The following is a 24,722-nucleotide window of genomic DNA, read 5'->3' as shown; positions in this document are numbered from 1 at the left end:
CCCACTTCTGCCTTGCTTGTTCTCCTGCAAACAGACTGGCATGACTCTGGAGGGCTCCAGCCCTTATGCACCATGAGCGTGTGTGTTTGTGTGCTGCTACAGCCACGACGGCCCAGAACACCGCACGGGTGCTGCTTACCGGCAGCTCCAAAGCCAGCCCAGCCCCTCTGCCCTGCTGCTGGGTGCACAGGCAGGCTTCTGCTGTGCCCTACAAACACCTGCATTTCCTCGGACGGATCCACTCCATTGTCTGCAAAGCCCTGGGGGGAGGGAAGGGCGGGGAGGTTTTCAGAGAAGCCACTGATATGTGTGGTGGAAATGAACAATAATGTCACCTAGCCACTTCTCTGCCTCAACTGACCTGAGCTGGAAAGGCTGGAAGGCCTGGAGCCAGCTCTCTGCCCCTCTCATCAGTCAGCCCGGGGGCACCGTACCTCTAGGCAGGAACACTGGCGCTGCTCTGGGACCTCTGCTCATCAGAGGAGGAAAGCAGCTGGCCGGCCAAGCTCTCGAGCTGTGTCATGCACCAGGAGCCATCTCTCCAGGCCTGTCCTTTTAGGGCAGCTGGGACTGAGCTGTGACCCCCCCAATATCTCACACAGGCCACCAAACAGCTTCCAGATGAGACCTTCCACTAGCTACTCATCAGCTGAATCCAAACCCTCGGCCTAGAGAGGAACCTCCACATCCCGGGAAGGGGGGCCATGACTGCAGTGTCCAAAGCCAAGACTAGAACTCAGGGCACCTGCTCCCTACCCTGTGTTCCTGCCACTGCCCTACCCAGCCTGCACAAAGCACACCACAGCCTCTCTGCATGGCACATCTACCCTTTCCAAAGCACTCCCAGGGGACTTTGCCTTCAGCCTGCCCCGGTGCTGGGGCTGCAGGTATTTAAGCAAACACAGCCCGTAAGCTCATGCTGTCAGCAAGGTGCACGTGGGCCATGGGGAGCCCACGTTCACCTGCAGCACCAGACAACACCAGCCATTGTCCCTCTGTCAACACCCGTGCTGGCACCTGGGGGAAGCTCATTGTGCTGCCAGACCCACCCCCAGGCACTGCAGAGATTAGGGGCTGATGCTTTCCTTTTTAAATCGCCTGGCTCATCCTGTTCCCGTCACACTGCGGCGAGGAGTCTGTGAGTCGCCCTCTGCCATGGACTGGGCTCCATCCCTGGTAGGTGCCTGGGCTGCTTTCACTAAACTTGGTGCTTTTTATTTACGCTCGGTTTATTAAGGGCTGGGTGGGTTTGTTTGCTTTGGAAACAGGCGCTCTGCCTGGATGAGTTATTGCTCCCCACGCCTGGCATAGCTGGGACAAAACAGCCACAGAGCCTGTGGGCTGCAGAGATTTCAGTGCAAAGGGACCAGCGTGATAGCTTCTGCCTGGAGAACGACTTGCATTTAGAGAGCTCCTTTCAGCCCCAAGGATCCCAAGCACTCTGCACATGTAGGAATCATGGCACCCAGCAATGAAATGCAGCTACCTCTGGGGTGGGCATGGCAGCTGTTTATCTGGGCACACCCCATGAGTTTAGGACAGGGAGTGAAGAAGATTCCTGTGTCCAGTTACAACTGGGGACTATATGTAGAAATGGTGGCTTTGTTTGCTGTTGGGAAGCTTGCCCTACTCTTTGAGAATGGAGCAGGCTCCTGCAGGGAGAAGTGTGAGAGACATTGCCAGAGAGCCCTGCCCTATGACTGGGCTAGAGACAGGAAGGGAGGGAGCAGAGGTGAATGGCCAAAAGGCAAAGCACTGGCTCACAACAGGCAGAGGAGAGACAACTCAGGTCATGTACTGTGCCAGGAGAATGGCATCTTTACAGGGCAGGTACCTCAGTAGCCCAGTTCCTGGGGGCTCAGGTACTCTGGCAGCCCCCTGACACCACAGGGAACAACCACGGAACGGAGTGCTGGGGAGACAAGGGGTCATGGTGGGAGGAAATCCAGGAGGGTTTGGCTAATGATTACATTATTCAGTATTTCTGCTCTAACGCACCTTTCAGTCCAAATGGTCTGCAAGCCCCTACACACATGCAAGTTCCCTACAGCAATGCAGCCACCTCTGGGGTGGGGGGCAGACAAATAGTCCACCCAACAAAGCACAGCAGTAAGCTGGGGAGGAGGAGAACATTTTAGTCAAGGGGTGGGGGGAATGGAAATACCTTCTCCTAGCATGGCTATAACACCCATACACAACAAACAGGGGCTGGGGGGCTAGCACTGAAGACACAGGAAGCTGCACACCTTCGAGAGATGAGGGCTCGGTCAGCCTCCCCTGGGGGTGCGGGCACTGTCCCTATCAGGGTTTGCACTAGTGGCTCCAGAAGGTTGGAGTATCCCAGGCTAAGCCTCCACTCAGAATACCGCAGTGGCACAGTGCTTCAGCTTAGACACATACTGCAGCAATGGGAGGGGTTCTCCCGGAGCAAATCCACCTCCCGCCCAGGGGGTAGCTAGGTCAACAGAAGACTCATCCATCAATCTAGCGCTGGCTACACCGGGACTTAGGTTGGTTTAACTACGTCGCTCGGGGTGTGGATCCTTCACACTCTTGAGTCATCGAGCTGAGTTGATGTAATGTTCTGCTGTAGCCCTGGCAGGTACAACACCCAGAATCCCCCTCCCCACTATTCATGACGACAAGCGGCCCGCTAGAGATGGCATCAGGGTGGGAATTGCAGATGTGCACCACACATCCCTGTGTCACTACCAGCCTTTGGCACGGCAGGGCATTCACCACTGACTTGCCGTGGGGGGTTTACCCTTTTGCATTTCACCAGTGAAGCTAGACTGGCCGCTGTCCCTCCATAATCATTTCCTCCTCCAGGTCTCTGCCATGCCAGCCCTGCAAACGGTGGCTAAGGAAACAAACAGACCAAAGCTCTGTTTGCATTAGTCTCAGGGGAAAAACAGAGAGAAACCTTTACACCCCATTAATAAACTGACCCGACATGGGGGCTAGTCCCCTCCCCCCAGCCTGTCCAGCTCACTAGAAAGTTTGTCCTGACTTTCTGCAAACAGCCTCCCCCCTCCATCATTTCAACACTCAAGGCACTTGCAACAAACAGCTATTCAGCCAGCCTTGCTTTGGAACTGCCATCATGGTGCTCTCCCCACTAGCACGCTGGAAACGCTGCCAGCTGCTGGCAATTAGGAGCAAGGCTGAGCCAGTCAGCTGCCCCATGTACCCAGCCAGCATAGGGGGCAGGCACCTGAGGTTGCCACCTTACAGGATGTGCTTACAGGAAACGCCATCCCCCGGAGCTTAGATTTCACAGGGCAATCTCCCCACAGACGTGATCATTGCTGGAATCCCCACCTGCGAGCTGTTACAAAGGAGAACCTGTCTCATTTGCTCCACTTTACTGAAGCACAGAAAGGTTGAGGTCTCACCCAGGGTCACCCAACAAGGCCGTGGCACTCAGGAATGGAACACAGGAGTCCTGCTGCCCTAGCCTGTTTTTACCACTAGACGCCATACTGCCTCCCTGCACTGATGCCCCTCTGGGACGTTCCAGCCCTGGTAGGGTTGGCGATTCCTACGATAGAATATTGCTCCCTTTGAACACAACTTCCCTGGGCCCTGGCCCCAGCCCAGTATGGGGTGGTAGGAAGCATTCCCAGTGCTGGCGTCACGCCCTGTCTTGGTTTCCTTCTCAGCTTCTTTTCTGCGCTCTCTCTGTCTCCTTCACGTGGGCTGCTACCACCGAACCCAAGGACCAAAGCAAGGGAGCGAAAGGAAAGAGGAAAGGACCGGCTAGGGACAAGGTCCAGCTGCCGGAGGCCCAGGCACCCAGCCCCGACCCCATGCTGAAGAGGAACTCCATGGCCTCAGCGGCGGACAGCCCCTACACCCTGCTGGAGGATTACGAACAGAGCATCCAGGAGATGGTGAGCCAGCTGCGGAACAGCTCAGAGCCTGCCGACAGCAAGTGTCAGGTCAACCTGAGGCTCTGGAGGTCCAATAAGAGGAGTCTGTCTCCATGGGCCTACAGGTGAGACTGCAGGGCAAAGCACCCCTGGGGACTGGCACTCCCAGGGTAGGGCTCTCACCAGCACCACAAAGGAATAGGGCAGGGCTCTGCTGTGAAGGGAACCTAATGGGCACTAACCAAGTGGGGAACGCTTATGGATGCTGTTCCATTGGGCAGTGATTGCACTGGGTGAGTGATCTGCATCCCTGAGCATCCATGTGTCCATTGCCCTATATGACCCTATTCCCCCATGTGTGGGCATTGCAACATGGGTGCCCACTGATTCATGCATGGGCATCCCCCCCATGCACAGGCAGAGCCCGGTGCAGGCTCATTTCTCCACGTGTGCATTATTGCAGCATGTATTCCCCCTTCCCTGTGTGCTGGCACTGCTCCCTCACAAACACACACTCGTCCAAGGCGCCTCCGAGCGGAAGTGACCTGTACTCCGGCCCGTGTCCCCGCTCCCCCTACAGGCTCTGTCAGCCTCACGCTCTCCCTCTTCTCTAGTATAAACCACGATGCAACGCGGATCCCAGCAGACATCCCAGAGGCACAGTGCCTCTGCACTGGCTGCATCAACCCCTTCACCATGCAGGAGGATCGCACCATTGTCAGCATCCCTATCTACAGCAAGCTGCCCGTCCGCCGGCTCCTGTGCCACCCCTCTGAGGGCTCGGGAGCCAAGACCCGCAGGAAGAAGAAGAGGTGCCACAAGGAATACAAGATGGTCATGGAGACCATTGCCGTGGGCTGCACCTGCATCTTCTGAGGACAAGAGGGTCCTCTCACCCTCACTCCATGCTGGCAGCACCAAACCCCCGGCCTCTGTTTATGGACACTCCCGTCTAACCAGCCTCCTTCTCTTGCTGGATCCATTTGGCAAGGGCCCCAGCCAGTGCCCACCAAGCCTCTCCCACAAGGAGGGGTGGTCAAGGCACAAGCAGTGTGTGTGTGGTGGTGGTGGTGGTGGTGAATCTGAAGCAAGGAGGCAGCTGCTTAGACTAGAGATGGTTTTCCCCTTTGCACCCACATATCCCTATCTGGCTCCAGCATGAGCAACTGCTGCAAGGCCCTGCTCTTTGGGGTGCCCCGTCTGCCGTGCCAGCTCTGCAGCTTGCAGCAGGGCCCTGGAAGGAAAGCCATTCTGCACTCCCCTAGCCCCAAGCTAGCTCCTCAAGCAGAAGAAGGAGGGAAAGGGGGGGAGAGAAGATGGAGATGTCTGCCATGCAGGGCTCCACTTCTGCAAGGCTTGGGAGCTGTGAATGGCAACTGCCACTCCCACTCCCCATGCCCCTCAAGACAGCACTTCAGCCCCATTGGCTGCCGCCTGTCACCTGCTCCCCTTGCTCAGCAGCCGCTCGGTTCTGGGCTCGCGGCCGCACACTTGCACTGCTGCACAGCCATTCGGGCTAATTGTCCCACCGAGTCCAAGGGGCCGCCCCTTCTCACAGCCAGGCAGCATGACCAGAAGGGAGGCAACACCTCATGGGCACCTCAGGCAGAGGCCGGGAAAGGAAGCCACTCCGGGCCCGATTTCCCCCTATAGCTCCCAGCAGTGCCAGCACAGGAGAGCCACTCTGTGGCCAGGCTAGCCCTGCACCCACCCCAGGTCTGCAGGGAGGGTGGTAGTTGATGGGGAGTACCATGCGCCCTGACCCCAGCTCCCTGCAGCTGATTCCACGACTCTCTGACCTGTCAGGTATTGGTGAAAGCACAAGCCAGGGCTGCTGTGGGCCACTGCCAGCAGCTGATCATTGGGGAGGGGGCACATCTGCTGAACCTAAGCCCCCAGCAGCAGATGCTGCCTGTGAAATTCCAGACTCCCTGGCCCCTGCCACCCATTGGGCTGCACCCAGCTGAGGAATGTGCCTTATCTCAGTGCCACCGGGACGGGGCCTGGCCCCACTAGAACACCCAATAGCAGCGTCCGGGTTGGAGCAGGAAGCCTGGCTGGGTGCCAAGGGCCTAAGGGCTTCTGATGCCTTCCAAGGGCAGCGCGTGCTAACGAGTGGGAAGCCCACCATAGAAATCACCCCTTGGGGAGGGGCAGCACCCCCTGGAGAAGGCTGTCATGTCCAGCTATGCATGGAGCATAGTAGCCCCCCAGGAGCAGGGCAGGCGAGGGTGGGGTCAGAAGACAGCTGGGAGTGGAAGGGTGGGGCACAGCGTTGGTCTCTCACCCCAGGCAAGCCTGGTTCAGGTATGGAGCCAGGTAGCACAGGGAAGGGGCTGGTTCCTGGCTGGTCTTTGGGCACTACACCAGGACTGCCCCTCGGCACCGTGGGAGTGTCAATCCCTCCTCCCCTGGCTGATCAGAGCCCATCTCCCCTTTGCCAGCCTCTCTAACGCCCTCTGCTGCATCCATCAACAGAACCATGGCATTGACCCTGCTACTGCCCCCTCACAGAGCAGAGGGTCTCCTGCAGCTACCCCTGCTGCTCATGGAGAGGATACTGAAAAACAGACGAAATCTGGCTGGGCCTGGTTCAAGTGGCAGTGTCTGCAGGATGAGCCTGAGCTGGGCTAACCTTCAGCAGCACCACAGCCCTTCACACACACTGACCAACTCAGCCTCACAACCGGTATTGCGGTACCCATTGTACACACGGGGAAACTGAGGCAAAGAGGTGGCAAGGCTTGGCCAGTGCCCCGGGCCAGGCAGTCCTGGTACAGAGCACTAGCTCCCTCTGTTTCTACTGAGGAAAGTATTTCTCCCCCAAGGAAGGGGTGATAGTCACCACCCTATCCCCACCTCAGACACTGTCCCCCCAGAACCAGCCCAGCTCCTGTAGATACAGCAAGTAAGCCGCCAACCTCAACAGCTTGGGAGCTTTAACAGGGAAGGTCAGAAGGGAGGCAGGGCCCCTCGTGCCTTGGCCCTGCTGGAGCTGTGGTTGGTGGGTTACCTGCTCTGTAGTTCATAGACAGCACTGGAGGCTGACAATAGAGCACATCCCTCACCACAATCTGCTGGTCACCGCTCCTCAGCCAAACCAACCTGGCTCCTTGGCATTTACTTCCCAGCGCACCAGCCCCAGCGCAGGGGCCACCCTCCCACAGTGGGGCTGGCAATTCCTCAAGGAGCCAGAAGGGGGTGCTACTGCTTTTCTTCTAGTCCCAAAAAACTGAACTCATCACCTCCCCCCCCCCCCCAACTATTCCTCAGCCCCCCTCCATTGGGGATGCTGCTGGCCAGTTTCCATCTCTGTTACCACAGGGCCTATCCAGCCAGCCAGCAGAGCAGTCTCAACTCATCGGGGCCACAGGGCCACCATGGGCTGGTGGTTAAGACTAGGGAGGCCACATGGCTCTGGGCAAGGAGAGCTTTCACTCAGCTCACAAGCAGCTCTCAGCCAAGGGGCGCCGCACATCAAATTTCTAGGCAGCACCAACAGTCTTTCCCTTCACTCATGGGGTCACAATGCCACACACTGAAGTCTGGCCCAGCCGTCCCTGTCTGACAGAGCGGCATCCAGGCCCAATTTCACTGCGTGTTGTGATGGGGCATACGGGGTCTTCAATGCTGAAACTGAGAAATACTGCCCTGAACACTGGGTGGATATTAAGGGACATGCTTTGAAAAGGTTTTCTAGCCTTTGCACAGTTGGACAGCAGATCAAAGGATTGATTTACTTCAAGTAGAATCCCCTTTATTGGAATCAATGTATTAATGGCCCCAGTTCCCTCTAGATTACTCTGTTGGGTTTTTTTAAGGTTCAGGGGACATGATTCAAGAAAGGTTGAAAACCCGTCTTAAACCTAGCATCAATCCCTCTGCCCCAGGGAACCTGCCAAGGACCGCCAGCCGCTACAGCGCTTCCTGAGTGTGCGTTCAATCTGTGCCCAACGCATGGGCTTAGAGAGGCTAGCAAGGCCCAAAGGGGTCAGGGTTAGCGCTGGGAAAGGGGTTTGGACGTCATGCTTGTATAGAGAAGGAGGTGAGCAGGCCTTGTGACTGCTGCAGCGTCGGCCCCTCTAGCTGGCAGCTCCCCCCAGTCCCTGCCCTGCCTGCGTTTAGAGGGGAGCTGATGGGCTTGGTTAACAAAGCAAGAGCAGCTCTGGGTGAGAAGCTGAGAGGGACCCACTAGTCATACGGACTCACAGCACAGACATGGTCGCAGCTGAAGAACCACATACCTGCCAAGACCTGAGTGTTGGGTCCAGCACTGGCCTTGCAAGGACTGAGGACAACCCCAGCAGCTAGAGCCAGGAGTCCGACTGCACTGCCAGCCAGGGGAGTCCTGCACAGGAAATGCTAGGGCCAGGCAGTTGTCTAGACTCAGCACTGCTCTATAGGATAGCTGGGTCATACTAGAAGGTCCATATCCACATCTGGATCTGTGCCCATGGTACATGGCCCCATATGGGTCAGGGCCCAAGGCACGTGGCCACGTATTTTAGGCCCCATATCTGCTCTTGCCATCATCAGGTCTTACCCCTTGAAAGTCTCATGGGATCCCACGCTCGAGTCCTAGCAGGTAAGTGACCAGAGAATGGATTTGCACATCCCACCTCCACCCCATCCTCAGCACTGGCCATTGTTAAGGATGCACAGCCCCAGCCCAACTTAGGATCTGAAATGGGTCCTGGCTGGCAGTTCCCTGGCAACGAGCTTAGGCTCCCTCCTCATCCCCCCCACCCCCACCCCGGCGCTGGCTGGGTAGGGAGGAAGCCTGAGCATTGATGCCTGTAGCAGGCACCTGGCATTAGCGCCACAGGGTGGTGCAGGGACGGCGTTACTGAAGGCAACAACATACAAGGAACTCATTGGCCAGACCCTCCCCTCCTCTTGGCCAGAAATCTAGTGGTCTCTCCCCCAGCGATAAACCCTCAGCAGGCTAGTAAATGAAGAGGCTCCTGGCCAGCTCCCCAGCAGCCCCCGTCATGTCACAGTTCAGTCTTCACCTTGTGCATCAAGTCCTTCTGGTCAATCTTCTCCAGGTCCTGGTACCACCGGTTGTACGCCAGGAGCGCCACGTTCTTAGCTGCCACGGAAGCCATTTCCATGGAGCTGGCCACCCACTCCACACTGTTGAGGTAGAAGAGGTTGTCGTGGAGGATGATGGGCGGGATACTCTTGGTGGAGTCATAGTGGGGGTAAGCCTGCCATTCCGTCACCTGGACTGAATAGTAGGAGCGGAAGAGGGTCTTCAGCTGTTGCTTGTCCAGGGGCTGCTGGGAGAGGACCCGCCAGATGGCAGCCTCCTGGGGCTGCTTGCGCCGGAAGGCGCCTGAGATGTTGACGGGGCAGATGTTGTCCATGGCGTTGAAGAAAAGGTCGGGGGAGTCAGTGGTGAGGACGCTAGCGAAGGGGAAAAGCTTGGGGTCAGGGAAGCCGAAGTAGGAGGAGTTGAGGTAGCCGTGGACGACGGAGGTGATGGTGGGATGGAAGGAGCCTGGGAAATCAGTGATGGGGGGGTCAAAGTTCTCAAAGGTGATGTTGCTCCTGCCGGAATGCAGCGGCGTGGCAATAACCACCATGTCATAAAAGGCCGAGCCTTGGCCTTCGTCATCCTCGTAGCGCACCTGGTACAGGGCTTTCCCATCTGCAAAGGGACAGCACAGAGACTCAGTACAGCCACCAGCCCAAGGCCCAGAGCATTGTTTGCCAACAGCATTGGATTCACCACTCAGGAAGGTGGGGGCACCGAGAGCACAAGCCATAGCCAGGCAAAGCATTAGGCACGTACCCCCTCTCCATCCTGCCCTGCAGCCCACCTCAGCTCTGCCCTGCAGCTCCCGGCTATTCCAGTCCAGCCCCCCGGACTCCCACTGTATCTCACTATTAAACTGCAACATCTCCCCCCCTCCCCCCCATGTCCCCATTTCAGTCCTGGGGAGTCACCTGGCAGATGGCAGAGCTGTCGGGCAACACAGGGTCACTGAGTAAAGGAGACAAACTGCGGCTGATCAATAAACATTCCCTTTCCCATGGCAGCAGATGGGGATGGGGCAACAGTCTCCCTCCCCAGCACAGACTGGAGAAACGCTGGCTGCCACAGAGATGCCAGAGCTCTCCAGTATTTCAGCGCAGAGCTTTGGATCCACACGCTAACCTCACTGCACCCTCTGGTGTGAGAGGTCTGAACTGCAGTCTCCCATTTCACATCTCTCCCTTGCCATACACCTGTCCAGCCACACCCAGCTCGGTCTGGTTCAACAGACAGCCACAGCCAAAAGAAGGGCACCAGTGAAGTAGTAGGCGGTGCCAAAAACCAGGTGGGAGTCAGAGCAGAGTCTCACCCAACAGGCCAGGCTGATTGTCACACTGGCAGAGCAGCTCACCTGTGTATGACCCATAACAACTGAACTAGAGGCATTACAATTGTATCAGGACAATTCACTTATATGTGAATTACAAAGGGTACATCTTCACTACCCGACGGATCAGCGGGTAGTAATCAATCCCCAAATGCGCTCCTCGTCGACTCCTGAACTCCACCGGAGCGAGCAACGGTAGCGCCGCGGCCGTCGATCCCACGCCGTGTGGACCTCCACGTAATTTGATCGTAGATACTTCAACTTCAGCTACGCTATTCGCATAGCTGAAGTTGCGTATCTTAGATCGATTCCCCCCCCGCCCCAGTGTAGACCAGCCCAAAGAGATGTACTAGACCAGCAATCACCAACTCATTCATTTGTAGTAATAGAAATCCAGGGCAGACGCTAAATGTGTTTGAGTACCTGTGCCCTGTTAGAAGTTTAACAATGTAACCAAATTAGTTTGTAGATGCTAATTCCCTTTCATGTTGTAATTGCCTTATATTATGTACTCGGCCGTGTTCAGTTAATCTTAAGTTCAAAGATGTGAGACACTGCAGGGAACTAATAATATTACTTATGTTGTCTTCAGCTTATCTGTCTCTGTTATAACGAATGATCGGCTGTTGTCTTATAGTGTAACTAGATTACCTGTGTATGTATAGGAAAGAGAAAATTAACTTCAAAGCAGTGGTTCACAAAATACCTGCATTGCCTATTCTTCGTCGGGGGAAAGCCCTGCTGTGACAATTTCTGCGGGGAGGCTTCTCGGCTTGCTAGAGAGCTAAAAAGAGAAATCTCTGGCTGATCCTTTCATCTCTAGTCTGCTGAACTTTGAACAGGGAAAGTTTAAGTCATGGGACTTAGATCTTCCAAATCACTATTTGGAAAACCCTGGAAAATGCCTGGAAAGACTATCAGACTTCACATCTAAGCTGCATTTGAATTCTAACCTTTTGGGATGATTCCAGAGAGACTTTTACAAGCCAGCAGACAACACATCACTGCTATGATTCTGATGTAGGAACACTGAAAATCACTTGTATGTAGACGATTCCTTAACCATTCAATAACTCTCTTCTTTTCTTAATAAATCTTTTGTTAGTTTACTAAGGATTGGCTGACAGCGTGATATTTGGGTAAGATCTCAATTATATTTTGATCGGAGGATAAGTGTCTGATCCTTTGGGATTGGTAGAACCTCACATATGGTGAAATGGGTTTTCAGTAACCCCTCACTATATTCAAGTTGGTTGTCTGGCAGGGAGCCAAGGGGGACTGTTTGGCTTCTGGTTAACCAGTGCGGTGCTACAGAAGTTCTTGTTACTGGCTTGGTGAATCTAATTATAGAATAAACTAGGGCTGTCGATTAATCGCAGTTAACTAAAAAAAAAAAAAAAACTGCGATAAAAAAATTAATCACATTGTTAAACAATAGAATACCAATTGAAACGTATTACATATTTTTGGATGTTTTTCTACATTTTCAAATATATTGATTTCTATTACAACACAGAACACAAAGTGTACAGTGCTCACTTTATAGTATTTTTATTACAAATATTTGCACTGTAAAAATGATAAAAGAAATAGAATTTTTCCATTCACCTCGTACAAGTATTGTAGGGCAATCTTGTTATCATGAAAGTGTAACTTACAAATGTAGATTTTTTTTTGTTACATAACTGCACTCAAAAACAAAACAATGTAAAACTTTAGAGCCTACAAGTCTACTCAGTCCTACTTCTTGTTCAGCCAATTGCTAAGAGAAACAAGTTTGTTTACATTTACAAGAGATTCTGCTGCCTGTTTCAGGTGACATTGTAAATAAGAAAGTGAGAACAGGTGTTCGCATGGCACCTTTGTAGCCAGCATTGCAAGGTATTTACACGCCAGATGTGCTAAACATTAATATGCCCCGTCATACTTTGGCCACCATTCCAGAGGACATGCTTCCATGTTGATGATGCTCATTAAAAAAATAATGTGTTAATTAAATTTGTGACTGAACTCCTTGGGGGAGAATTGAATGTCTCCTGTTCTGTTTTACCCACATTCTGCCATATATTTCATGTTATAGCAATCTTGGATGATGACCCAGCCAGCGGTGGCTCCAGGCACCAGCACTCCAAGCACGTGCCTGGGGCGGCAAGCCACGGGGGGCACTCTGCCGGTCCCTGCGAGGGCGGCAGTCAGGCAGTCTTTGGTGGCATGCCTGCGGGAGGTCCGCTGGTCCCGTGGATTCGGCGGCAATTCGGTGGCGGGTACGCCAAAGCCGCGGGACTGGTGGACCTCCCGCAGGCAAGCCGCCGAAGGCTGCCTGCCTTCCATGCTTGGGGCAGCAAAAAAGCTAGAGCCGCCCCTGGACCCAGCACAAGTTCGTTTTAAGAACACTTTCACAGCAGATTTGACAAAACGCAAAGAAGGTTGTGAGATTTCTAAGGATAGATACAGCACTCGACCCAGGGTTTAGGAATCTGAAGTGCCTTCCCAAATCTGAGAGGGATGAGGTGTGGAGCATACTTTCAGAGGTCTTAAAAGAGCAACACTCTGATGCAGAACCTACAGAACTCGAACCACCAAAAAAGAAAATCAACCTTCTGCTGGTGGCACATGACTCAGCTGATGAAAATGAGAATGCGTCCGTCTGCTCTGCTTTGGATCGTTATCGAGCAGAACCCGTCATCAACATGGACACGTCTTCTGGAATGGTGGTTGAAGCATGAAGGGACACATGAATCTTTAGCGCATTTGGCACATAAATATCTTGCGATGCCGGCTACAACAGTACCATGCGAACACCTGTTCTCACTTTCAGGTGACATTGTAAACAAGATGTGGGCAGCATTATCTCCTGCAAACTGTAACCAAACTTGTTTGTCTGAGCAATTGGCTGAAGTAGGACTGAGTGGATTTGTAGGTTCTAAAGTTTTACATTGTTTTATTTTTGAATGCAGTTATTTTTTGTACATAATTCTACATTTGTAAGTTCAACTTTCATTATAAAGAGATTGCACTACAATATTTGTATTAGTGTAGTGAGTGAATTGAAATATACTATTTCTTTTGTTTTTTTACCATGCAAATATTTGTAATAAAAAAGAAATATAAAGTGAGCACTGTACACTTTCTATTCTGTGTTGTAATTGAAATCAATATATTTGAAAATGTAGAAAAATATCCAAAAATACTTAAATAAATGGTATTCTATTATTGTTTAACAGTGCAATTATTTTTTTTAAATTGAGTGATTAATTGCGATTAATTTTTTTAATCGCTTGACAGCCCTAGAATAAACCACCAGTTTTGGGGAGTGTCTGCCCTGTGTGTGGCATTCTCAGCATGACCCATCCCAGGCACCCTCACATTGATGCTTTACGATACCATGACAGCACAGGGAGAAGGCATCCACCCAAACCTAACAGACGCAAATGGGCAGAGCAGGGGGAAATAGCAAAGGCAGAGGGCTGGGGGATGGCAGAGAAGGGAATCTGAGGCCTCTCGGCCTGCCTCATCCTGCCATCAGATCTGCTATTTTCTGCTCTCTGCTTTCCCGCATTGCTCTGCTCATGCCCCTCAATCCAGAGGCAAGAGGGGAATACACTAGTCCTAGAGATATCCCTACCCCACTGAGGCCCCTAGCCCTACAGACTCAGCCCCCCACTGGCAGATATACAATCCCCAGTGTTCACTTCCCCTCCCCACACCCCAAGCAGGTAGGAGCCAGAAGGCCCAGCTGGCTCACCTGAGCTGTGCAGAGAGACACCTGTCACCCTGGCCTGGATCACGTTGGCTTTAGTTAGCTTCAGCAAACCCGAACATACCAGCTTGTTGCCGCCTTCCACAGCCCACGTATTGCCCTGAGCCCCTGCCAGCGACATGGCCCCTGGGAAAAGGAACAGTGGGGATTAGACTCCATTTGCGGAAGGGACGCATTTCCCCAGGACGCCTGCTCCCGGGGGAGATGCATGCTTGTCTTTGGCTTCAGATGTCCCAATGGCAGAGCGTCCCCGAGTCCACTGAGCAGCACCAGCTGCTGGCTCCAAGGAGGCTCCTGGGGCCCTTGCAGGGCAGAGAATGAAGGCGGCACTGGCATGACCAACCGGGCCTCACCTGCAAAGGCGGGCACAAGCACTGACTGGCCGTAGCTGGAGCGCAGGACGGCTGAGATGACGTCGTCAATGAAGCGCTGCGTGACGCCCACCTCCAGCAGGGACTCGGCCACAGAGCGCTGCGTCATGTTGATGAAGGTTTCGCCACCCAGTGAGCGCAGGAGCTCCTCCAGGTTGGAGAAGGCATAGCCATGTGCCTGGTACTTGTAGATCCTGCAGGAAGTGAGTAGAAAGGGAGTCAGGAGCAGCGCACACACCCATCCTGGCCCCTGTACCGAGCCTCTCTCATCTTGGCCACCTGGTGACCGAGTCCCTTGGGGGATCGGGCATAGCATCCAGCCTGGGGCCGAGAGGGGGAAGGCCACACCCTCTCCCTCCCCTCCCCGAAGCAGTGACGCTGCCGAGCTGTCCCATACCTCATGAACTTCTCCATCACCTCCTCCACCCACATCTGCAGGCGCAGAAAGCTGATTCCATAGTGCCACCAGAGCCGGAAGAGGTTCAGCAGGTACCAGTCCGTCTCCTCCAGGACAAACTGCTCCCCACTGAAGATGGCGCTCTTCCCTGCCACCTCTCGTCGGTGCTTCAGGCCTGCAGAGGGCGACAGAGAGAGAAGCTAAGTCAGCCATCCAGAGCATGGGGGGCAGGGGGGCACGTGACGACAAGCCTTTGCTGTATGCACTGATACTGCTGATGGGCCCAAGTGCTGGCAAGCCCACAGCAAAACAACCCTGTGGGGGGGGCGGGGATGGGGTGAAGTGTCAGGATGTAGATCCAGATCTGGATTTTGTCACTGGCTCTTCTCTCTATCATGAGCTGAACCAAACCCTAGGTCCTAACAGCCCCAAACTCAGAGAACTAGAAATCAGGGTGGGCCCAACCCTAACTACATGCACAGTGTGAAATTCCATGGGCTCTTTTAGAATCCAGGCTCCCTGGACAGACATGACCTGCCACGAATTAGAGGCACACACTGCTTCTGGGTTGGCTGAACAGAACAGATCATGACTCTTAGCCACAGTGACAGAAACTCCTGTTCCTCAGTCCTCAAGCATTGCTCCCACTGATGCCGCACCCAGAGACTGGCTTCTATCAGGTCCACTGCAATGCTCCTTGATCCTGCCCACAGCCCCTGTTCCTCCAAGCCCAAGTCCCACAGGGCCCCTGTAGTGCCCCTCTGCTATCCCAGTCCTGAGCCCTGTGATGTCCCTCAGGACGAGGGAGCGATAGGGCTCGAGTGTAACAAACACAGAGGGCAGGCTGTTGGCCACTCTCCGGCCCTGCAACTCCCTGGCCCTCTAGCTCAGAATGAGGGACACAGCTCACGCCAGGGTCTATCTACGCTCTGCTTTGGGTCGAGCGATCAGGGAGCAGGAGTGCCGACGACACCAGCCCTTTCTGAAGGGGATTCAGATCATCACGTTGGGATGTCACATCGGCCTGGCGGGTTTGGCAACGCTGAGCCCCCCATCCTCACCGCACTCATGACTGGGAGCTAAGCTAGGTGGAGGCCTAGCTGTTTGGAGGGGAGGGGAATTTGTGCTGCAAACACCCCAGCCCTGCAGGCTGGAGCAGAAGGTTTCTCCTGAGGAGCAGGGTCAGCACCAAGCATCTTCTCTTCCCAAGCTCCAGGGAAGGGGCAAGGACAGAGGGGTTCCCGCCCATTCCCTGTGTGCACCAGAGGGGAGGGGCAGCACTCACCCAGGAGCTTGACGAAGTCCTGCATGTGCAGGCTGAGCGAGTGGATAGAGGCGCCACCACACTCGTACTGCTGCTTGTTGACGATGATGGTGGCCAGTCGGCCCCCCTCACTGCCCTTCTCGTATACGTCCAGCTGCACCTGTGGTCCAAAGTGCTGCTGCAGGAAGTAGGCCACCGCCGAGCCACCTATCCCGGCGCCCACCACGGCTGCCAGGGGGGAGGCAAGGGAAATAGGCCTGTTAGACACGATGAACATACCCGCAACTTTCTCCACGGTCACAACAAAGCGGAGCAGCACATCTGCAGGAGGCTGCTTTCGCAGAGAGACGCAGCGTGGGCTATCCCCACACACCGCACCAGATCAAGAAAGCGCAGCCTCTGTAACGTGAGACCTTGGGACGGGCTTGAGCAGTGGCTAGGACTCCCCAGCCAGCAACTCTAAGGTACTCAGCTCCTAGTGAGCCGGCAAGAAGGCTGGGATCAAAATAAAACTGGTCCCAGACCTGGGAAGGGCCGAGGAACCTGAGTGATGGGGATAGAGGAGGGAAACTCCATGTGAGGGGACAGCCAGGGTCAGAGGGGTCCATTACCAAATGCCAGACACACTCAAGTGCGACAGAGCAGCATCAGCACAAGCCATCAACAGCCCGAGGGCCTTTCCCATCTAGAGACTAATTCAGCTAAAAACTGCCTGGACACATGCTACAAACCAGCCCTGACCGGGGGGGGGGGGGGGGGAGGGAGGGGGGAAACACGGGATGGGGACAGACATACACAGGAGTAAACTGCCACCAGGTGGGCATATGTCATAGGTCATCTGCCTGGGGCACACTCAGCAGATCAATCCCAATCTCCTGTACAGCTCGAGGGCTAGTTTTGCCACAAGCACAACCCTTGTGAAGGGCACTAAGCCAACCCGGCTCGCCAGGACCGTGGCACCCTAGCCCCCTGAGAACTGGAATGCTCTGAGTTATTTCTTCTTTTACCCCCCAGGTGAAAGGAGTGGATTCAGGATAAGGGAGAGACCCGCTGCCTGGAACCAAGCATAGCACAGGCGAGAGCTGGGCAGGCTTCACCCACGCACCTCAGTCCTGACCAGCTGCATCCATGGATGTAGTTTGGGTGGGGCATGGAGAGCTTTGCCCCTCCCCCATCCAAATTGCAAGCCTCAGGCAGGTGCAGAATCCCCCCCTCCTCCTCCCCACACTCACACAGGGCCCCATTGGCCTGGCTGGAGCGGCCCCCTCCATATAGAAGTCAAACTAAACCAATGGCTGCACACCCTCGCCGGACAGTCCAGCACTGAAGGCCACAGCTCTGCAATGCTTCACCACCCTGATCTCAGCAGCCCTTGTTGCCCCTGAATCCTGGACCTCAGCACCCGCTGCTCTTCCAAGGCTGGGTTCTGCCCCCCCGCCCCCAGCATTGCCAATGCCTCTTAGCCCCCCTCCCCGACCTGCAGATTCATGAGCCCTGCCACTCCTTAGTCTCTTCTGATCAGTGGCTGGCTGGCCGGCCTCCCCACCCCATTCATCTTTTCTACTGTCGTGATCTCAGTGACTCTCCTCCATTCTCCAGGGAGAAGGAGCAGCGCCTACCTATTTTGCCAGGCGGGGCATCCCCTGCTGCAGCTGAGGAGGGACCTGCCAGCAGCACCCCCATAGCGATAGCTGAAAGGAGCCACATTGCACAGAACAGCGGCTGCGGCTCAGCCATCATGGATGCCGGGGGGGAGCAGGAGGCTGCACCTAGCAAGAGGAAGAGAATGCAAAAATACAGCGCGTGCAATCAGATCATCGCCAGCCACGCTGCTCCCGGCCCAAGGGGGAGCAGCCACACCCCAGCGGGCTGAGCACGGGGCCTTCGGTACGTCTCGCTGCTCCTGCCAGAGGCTGCGCGGCTCCAGGTGCGGGAAAGGCAGCCCAGCGCTCCGCGCGGCTGATCCCAGGGTGCACTAGCCCCGGAGCCTGCGGAGGGGCCTTCTTAAAGGGACCGCGCACCGAGAGCAAACGCATTGCCGTGCCTGCCTTAGGAGAGCGCCCGGGCTCGGTCCCGCTGCAGGTCAGCTGCCAGCCCCACCGAGGCGCTTGGGTCCCTTGTGTCCCTCTCCAGCTCTCTGCGAGCCCCGTAGAATTCAACGGGGATGGAGCCGGCTGCTAGCTAGAGAAATGCACCTGGGGCCCTGATCCTGCACTGAGCTACCTGTGGACACGGGGCCATTGCAGTGGAGCTCAGTGGCAGATAGGAGCCTATGAGTGAGGGCTTTCTTCCCCCCCCCCCCCCCAAGCCAGATCCTGCAGCTAGATCCCCGTGGGTGGACCCCTGAGTCCTGTAGATCGGGGGACCAGCTGTCCTGATTTTATAGGGACAGTCCCCATATTTGGGGATTTTTCTTATAGAGGTGCCTATTACCCTCCACACTCTGTCGTGATTTTTCATACTTGCTATCTGGTCACCCTACATGCAGAGCCCCAGAGAAATCATTGGCACGCTATGCTGCAGCTAGCACAGGGCTCTACCCACCCACATCCAGTTGAAAGATCAGGGCCTTCTGTTCTACAGTGACATCCCCTTTCCCTTATGTGCATAGTCAGTTTCACCAGTTGCACCTCTTGGTTTGCAAACATGACAGGGGAACCTGCAAAATAAATCAATAAAATTAAAATAAATAAATAAATAAATGCAAAGTTTCCATCAGAATTAAGAAAAAAGGAAATACAGCAACGTCCAATTATCCGAATTCCCTTGATCCCCAAATTCTAGTTATCCCAATCCACAGTGCGTCCCCCATGTAGCCCTCTGTTAGTTAATAGCCCTTCCATGTATCTGACTGCGTGGTTACCCAACAGTTTGGGATGCCCCCGAGCACATACGGAGAAACGGCAGTGTACGGAATGGCTTGGGTTGGGGTCTGTACAGTCTGAACATACTTAGACCTGTCTCTTTAAAGTAAAAACGATGCAAAGAAAATGACGTGTTAAGAACGCCCGAGGCGTTGTGGGGCACTCTGGGAAGTAGCGGCTGGGAGCCACCCCACACCCTCCTCTGCGACCAGCTCATGATTCCACATGCACTCCCAGCTGCCTACACTTCCATTCACGCTGTGGCAAACGTCCCCTCTCTCTGCAGCTTCAGGTGATGGTCCTGGCAAGTCAGAAGGTAGAGCCAGCATCCACCTTTCCGCAGGGACACTAGGGACAGGCAGTCAGGAATTCAGTGTGTGCAACAGCAGCCCCCTAGCACCAGTCAGGCACTCAGGCAGGGGAGTTGAGAGCAACATGCATCCCTATGGGGCAGGTGCCCTATACAGCCTGTGCTCTGCTGCTGCAATTCTGGACTGATAGGCAATGCAGTAGGCTACCCCCCAACTTTTGTCTTTGGAGAGCAGCGTCTAGGCCAGCAGTGAGATGAACTGGGCAGGGTTAGTGGACATTTTATCCCCTGCCTCCACACACAATTGGGTCATTTTAGCCTGATTATCAATCTCTGCCCCAATGAGATTCAGAATGATAGTGACAGGGCGAGAGGAAGTATGGCAAGAGGGAATTATTCCTCCCTCTCTCTAAGGTATTTAGAGGCTCCAGTCTCTATAGCATCGAGGTAATACATTGAAGGTGTGCTACAACAGACCAGTTCAGATCCCTTTGTCTCTGGGAGCAGGGAGAATGTCTCTGCAGCAAACCCCACCCTTTACTTACGGCTGACTGAAAGACTCCAGCTTACTTACAAGCCTCCATGAAGGAGAGATGTCTGTTCTCAAAGCTCTGCCCAGAACAATTAGCATGTATCTGACCAGCAATGGCAGCTGGGACTTGCTGTCAGAGCAGCAGCTAGGTTAGAACATTCATCTTTCTATCTGCTATCATAATACTCCTTCCAAAGCACAGAGCATCTAGTGCTCTGCTGCCCTCTATAACCCTTCTCTGGAAGGACAGCCTTGATTCACTCCATGTCATCAGAAGTCAGAGTAGTGGTTGACAAACTTGGACATCAATCTTTAATGTTCTTTCCAAGTTGCCACACAAAAGAACCGTGGGTGGAGAGCTCCAGCTTCCACCTGCTATACTTGTAAAGCCAGATAGGGGAAGAGAGACATACCCCTAGCAACAGGCCATGCAACTCCACACCCTCCAGTCACCTTACCCATCTCTCCCATTCATGAGGCCCACTGCTAGGGCCAGAAGGAACTTAACCCAAAACCACACAAAGGAAATGAAGATTGAAGAATGTTAGATTTCCATGTCCTTCCTTCTCGGTCAGGTATGCGGCTCTGGGGTGTGGCTGGTGGAGGAGAGTCACTGATGTTTATAGGGAGACTTGAAATGTTGAGAGGGTGGGAAAAGAAAGTTACCTGTAGTACAGAAAGCACTATCCCAAACCTTCCTTTCCCACCCTCTTGCTACTGAAATCTGGTTGAGGAAAATTGAGGTGGTTCATGTGGTGGGGCCCTGGGTATTGTTTTCCCAGTCTCCTAGGGGCTGTACAATACTTTTTATCTTCAGAAAGACATGGTGTGAAGATGCCAGATTGACAGCCCTGGAGACAGAACAAGTTTAACTTGAAGAGGGGCAGCTTCCATCACACTGTCTCCTGCCTCCTTCCCAGCATAGGAATCAACTCCAGCTGGGCAGAGAAAGGGGAGTCCTGTCTCCATGGCCCATTGACCTTTGGCTTCTTTGCTGAGACTGCCAACAAGAATATCAATCAGTGCACATTGCGGTGTGTGAACTGGACCCATGTCCACTAGCTACTAGACAGACTCCCCTGCATCACTCAGACATCACCCCAAACTCCTATTACACAGGCCATCAATCAGCCATCAGATGGGAACAACTTGGTGGGCTGGGCCTGGCAGCCATCCTGACTTTGAACTAGTGATTGAAAGTGAGTGCACCCCCCTTGAACGCCTCTATGTCACAGAAACATCTCTATGCCTTCATCGGCATGGCCCTTACACATGGAATGGTCTTCATTATGGCTGCTACCCTCTCCCCCTTTAAAATCCACTTCTACTGCTATGCTTCTAAGAAGTCAGACAGGCAATGCAGCTATCAACAACTCTGTAACTCCCGACTGTATTCTCATTCATGTCCTCCCTCCCCACTTCTCTACGGTTCGATGCATTCCCTAGCGTTATTTTTAATTAGACTACAAGCTCACTGGGGTAGGGACTGTGGGTCTGTACAGTGTCTGCCATAGTGGGACCCTGCTCCCAATAAGGCCTTTGGCTGCTACCACAACACTAATAGTGAAGGCCTGTTTGCATGCCCATTAACCCTGCAGATCCCAAAGCCCTGTGAGATAGAGTGCAAGCTGGATTCTAGAGTGACTCATGCAACAGTGGCATTGCTGACTAAGTTTCAATTGTACACTCCACCCTAGGCAAGTCAATGATCCAGTTTCTATCCCATAGATAGCTCAAGGGTGGGGGTGGGGTCGGCACTAGGAGTTGGAATTTCTAAACTGGAGCCACTGGATAGGAATCAGTGCAACAACCAATCAGGACCCTGCAGCACCATGTTTATATCATCATTACAGTGCCTAGACAGAGCAGTACACCACACTGGACGCATGGCATGGCCACCGAGGGATAGCACTTTGCACTGAGAGGCGGGAGTCTCAAGCTCCACTCACAGCCACACCATCTATAGTCTGGGTGTTGCTCTATAGTGAGATGGTTGGTTTCTGGAAGGAAAACAGCTACAAGCAAAAGGTTTTGGTTGGAGGAAACAGGCCTGAGAATTACCTCTGCTCAGCCATATCCAACACCAGAAAGGCAAACGTATCAAGTCAGAACTGCTCTCCTAAGAACCACTTAGTGCAAAGCAAAATAGAGACGCACCATTACCTAAAGAACAGACACTTCTGAAGTCTGCTTCAGAGTTCTCTCAACCAGTGGATCTCAAACCTTCCAGACTACTGTCCCCCTTTCAGGAGTCTGATTTGTCTTGTTTCACCTCATTTAAAAACTACTTGCTTACAAAATCAGACAAAAATACAAAAGTGCCATAGCACACTATTACTGAAAAAATTAGTCTCATTTTTACAATATAATAAAATAAATCAATTGGAATATAAATATTGTACTTACATTATATATGTCATTGTCTGTATGAACATAAGAACAGTCATACTGGGTCAGACCAAAGGTCCATCTAGCCCAGTATCCTGTCTTCTGACAATGACCAATTCCATGTGCCCCAGAGCGAATGAACAGAACAGGTAATTATCAAGTGATCTATCCCCTGTTGCCCATTCCCAGCTTCTAGCAAACAGAGGCTACGGACACCATTCCTGCCCATCCTGGCTAATAGCCATTGATGGACCTATCCTCCGTGAATTTATCTAGTTATTTTTTGAACCCTGTTATGATCTTGATCTTCACAACATCCTCTGGCAAGGAATTCCATAGGTTGACTGTGCGTTGTGTGAAAAAATACTTCCTTTTGTTTGTTTTACCTATTAATTTCATTTGGTGACCTCTAGTTCTTGTTTTATAAGAAGGAGTAAATAACACTTCCTTATTTACTTTCTCCACACCAGTCATGTTATAGACTTCTATCATATCCCCCCTTAGTCATTTCTTTTCCAAGCTGAAAAGTCCCTCGCCTCATATGTAAGCTGTTCCATGCCCCGAATCATTTTTGTTGCCCTTTTCTGAACCTTTTCCAATTCCAATACATCTTTTTTTGAGATGGGGCAACCACATCTGCACACAGTATTCAAGATGTGGGCGTGCCATGGACTTATAGAGAGGCAATATCATATTTTCTGTCTTATTGTCTGTCCCTTTCTTAATGATGCCTAATATTCTGTTCGCTTTTTGACCTGCCATTCCACATTGAGTGGATGTTTTCAGAGAACTATCCACAGTGACTCCGAGATCTCTTTCTTGAGTTGTAACAGGTAATTTAGACCCCATCATTTTATATGTGTAGTTGGGATTATGTTTTCCAATGTGTATTACTTTGCATTTATCAACACTGAATTTCATCTGCCATTTTGTTGCCCAGTCACCCAGTTTTGTGAGTTCCTTTTGTAGCTCTTCGCAGGCTGCCTGGGACTTAACTATCTTGAGTAGTTGTGTATCATCTGCAAATTTTGCCACCTCACTGTTTACTCCTTTCCCATTTATGAACATGTTGACTAGGACTGGTCCTAGTACAGGCCCCTGGAATTTTAGTTTGTACTGACTTAGCTAATACTTTTTATGTAGCCTGTTGTAAAACTAGGCAAATATCTAGATGAGTTGATGTACCCCCTCAAAGACCTCTGCATACACCTGGTTGAGAACCACTGTTTAACTGCCTCACTTTCACCCGGGCTGTACGTCCGAGTGACAGGGAGGCAGCATTAATAAATAGTTGTGCTAAAGATAAGGCTGGTAGGTGTTTGATTTGGAGAAACAGCATACGCTTACCTTCCTTCACCTATGCCTGTAAAGACTGCCCCAGCCTTGTCTGTACATTCTACACCTGGGTAGGATTAGTGTACCTATGTTTCCTCATATGTACAAGATCTCTGACCTGGCTACACAGATATAGGTGGGGTGATTCTCATTTATGAGTTCTTGCTTCTCGCTATTTGACCGAACACTAGAAGAGCCATTAGCATGCATTACAGGACATCATACAGCACTTGCTGGGCTGGTTTTGTTCTTGCGCTGGACCACTCAAGACCTAAGCTGCCACTCCTAGTCCCCCGGTATGGGACAACATAGAATTTCCTGCTGTGACACCCACAAGGAAGTGGCCTCTGCAAACAGGTGGGACAGGTTTTACCACCACTGTTTGGTAGCTAGGCCCCTTTGAGCAGCAGCTGCCTTTCACATAAGAACTGGGAATTCACCCCATATTGGTCACTTGGAAATAAATGGCAGAGGCCCCCTCAGGTAAGAAGTACATAGGTGTTGTATATGGAGAATCAAAGCTGCCGGCAAAATTAGGAGAGTGGGACCCACCAAAAAGGGTGTAAGTTCCCTACATTCAGCCAAAACCAGAAGGGAGGGCAGACCTTGTACTGTATGAAGGTCTGGGGCGGGGACAGGACAAGGCAATAATAAGCAGGCATTTAGTCTAAGGGGGGCAGGAAGCCTGTCCTCCTCAGTAAATCCCAGAGACCATAACCTACTTTGGGATGACCATGAGTTCGTTAAAGAGGGTTACGCTGTACAATAAAGCTATTTGAAATGAGTCGTCAATAAGGAGTAAACTTGCTCGAGTATATTGCATCCAAAAGGGCAAAATGCAACAGACCATGTGTCACATAAGGGCAGTGATCTGCAAGGTGAAGTATTGGGAGATACTGCAAAATGAACTGATGCTACTGCTTGGCATTTCTCCATGCAAACGGGCTTAGATTGGGGGGCTGTATTTATGGAAATGGCAAACAGTCCAGGAAGCATAAGATAGCGATGATGCCATCACATCACCAGATGGTTTAGTCCAATACAGAGATCCTTGACAGCATACCTGTGAGAGTGTGACAGAGCCTGTCAGAGACATGCACAATATTTCCGGGAGTCCAGATGAAGGATCGCTAAAAAGCCCTGATGAATGCTGCTGATTCTATACAGCAAGAACTAGAATAGCTACAAATCTTTAACCCTACAGTACTGCTCCCATTTCAACAGCACTTGCAATGGGCAATACATTTCAACAGTCAAAAAA

At 52.7% G+C, this 24,722-nt stretch overlaps 2 protein-coding genes across 3 annotated transcripts; one reads left to right on the top strand and one right to left on the bottom strand.

Annotated features, from left to right (window-relative positions):
• The first annotated feature begins 957 nt into the window (after window positions 1-957).
• Window positions 958-7,617, top strand: IL17B (interleukin 17B). Of its 2 annotated transcripts, none has more exons than XM_054037909.1 (3): window positions 958-1,176; window positions 3,720-3,997; window positions 4,487-7,617. In XM_054037909.1, exons 1-3 carry the CDS (start codon window positions 1,078-1,080, stop codon window positions 4,746-4,748), a joined length of 639 nt encoding a protein of 212 aa, XP_053893884.1. In that variant the 5' UTR covers window positions 958-1,077; the 3' UTR covers window positions 4,749-7,617. The 2 variants fall into 2 exon arrangements, with proteins under 2 accessions (XP_053893884.1, XP_053893883.1); XM_054037908.1 differs by having other exon boundaries at window positions 3,663-3,997.
• Window positions 7,604-17,975, bottom strand: PCYOX1L (prenylcysteine oxidase 1 like). Its single transcript, XM_054037907.1, has 6 exons — window positions 17,652-17,975; window positions 16,054-16,260; window positions 14,769-14,943; window positions 14,354-14,565; window positions 13,986-14,126; window positions 7,604-9,525 (listed from the first exon to the last, which is right to left on the bottom strand). Exons 1-6 carry the CDS (start codon window positions 17,770-17,772, stop codon window positions 8,867-8,869), a joined length of 1,515 nt encoding a protein of 504 aa, XP_053893882.1. The 5' UTR covers window positions 17,773-17,975; the 3' UTR covers window positions 7,604-8,866.
• Window positions 17,976-24,722: the final 6,747 nt, after the last annotated feature.

This window comes from Malaclemys terrapin, chromosome 8 (assembly GCF_027887155.1).
Source record: "Malaclemys terrapin pileata isolate rMalTer1 chromosome 8, rMalTer1.hap1, whole genome shotgun sequence".
NCBI classification, from domain to species: domain Eukaryota; kingdom Metazoa; phylum Chordata; order Testudines; family Emydidae; genus Malaclemys; species Malaclemys terrapin.
Note: the sequence above shows the minus strand (reverse complement) of the source record. Positions and strands in the feature narration are given on the sequence as shown.

Bases quoted from the DNA above. Each gene is read 5' to 3' on its own strand.
- PCYOX1L (XM_054037907.1), bottom strand. From the start codon at position 17,772: ATGATGGCTGAGCCGCAGCCGCTGTTCTGTGCAATGTGGCTCCTTTCA. The intron at 16,261-17,651 runs GTAGGCGCTGCT...CCCCCCTGGCAG, and splicing joins TGCCCCGCCTGGCAAAATAG to CCGTGGTGGGCGCCGGGATA. The intron at 9,526-13,985 runs GTGAGCCAGCTG...GTCCCTTTGCAG, and splicing joins TGTCTCTCTGCACAGCTCAG to ATGGGAAAGCCCTGTACCAG.
- IL17B (XM_054037908.1), top strand. From the start codon at position 1,078: ATGCTTTCCTTTTTAAATCGCCTGGCTCATCCTGTTCCCGTCACACTG. The intron at 1,177-3,662 runs GTAGGTGCCTGG...TTTCCTTCTCAG, and splicing joins TGGACTGGGCTCCATCCCTG to CTTCTTTTCTGCGCTCTCTC. The intron at 3,998-4,486 runs GTGAGACTGCAG...CCTCTTCTCTAG, and splicing joins CTGTCTCCATGGGCCTACAG to TATAAACCACGATGCAACGC.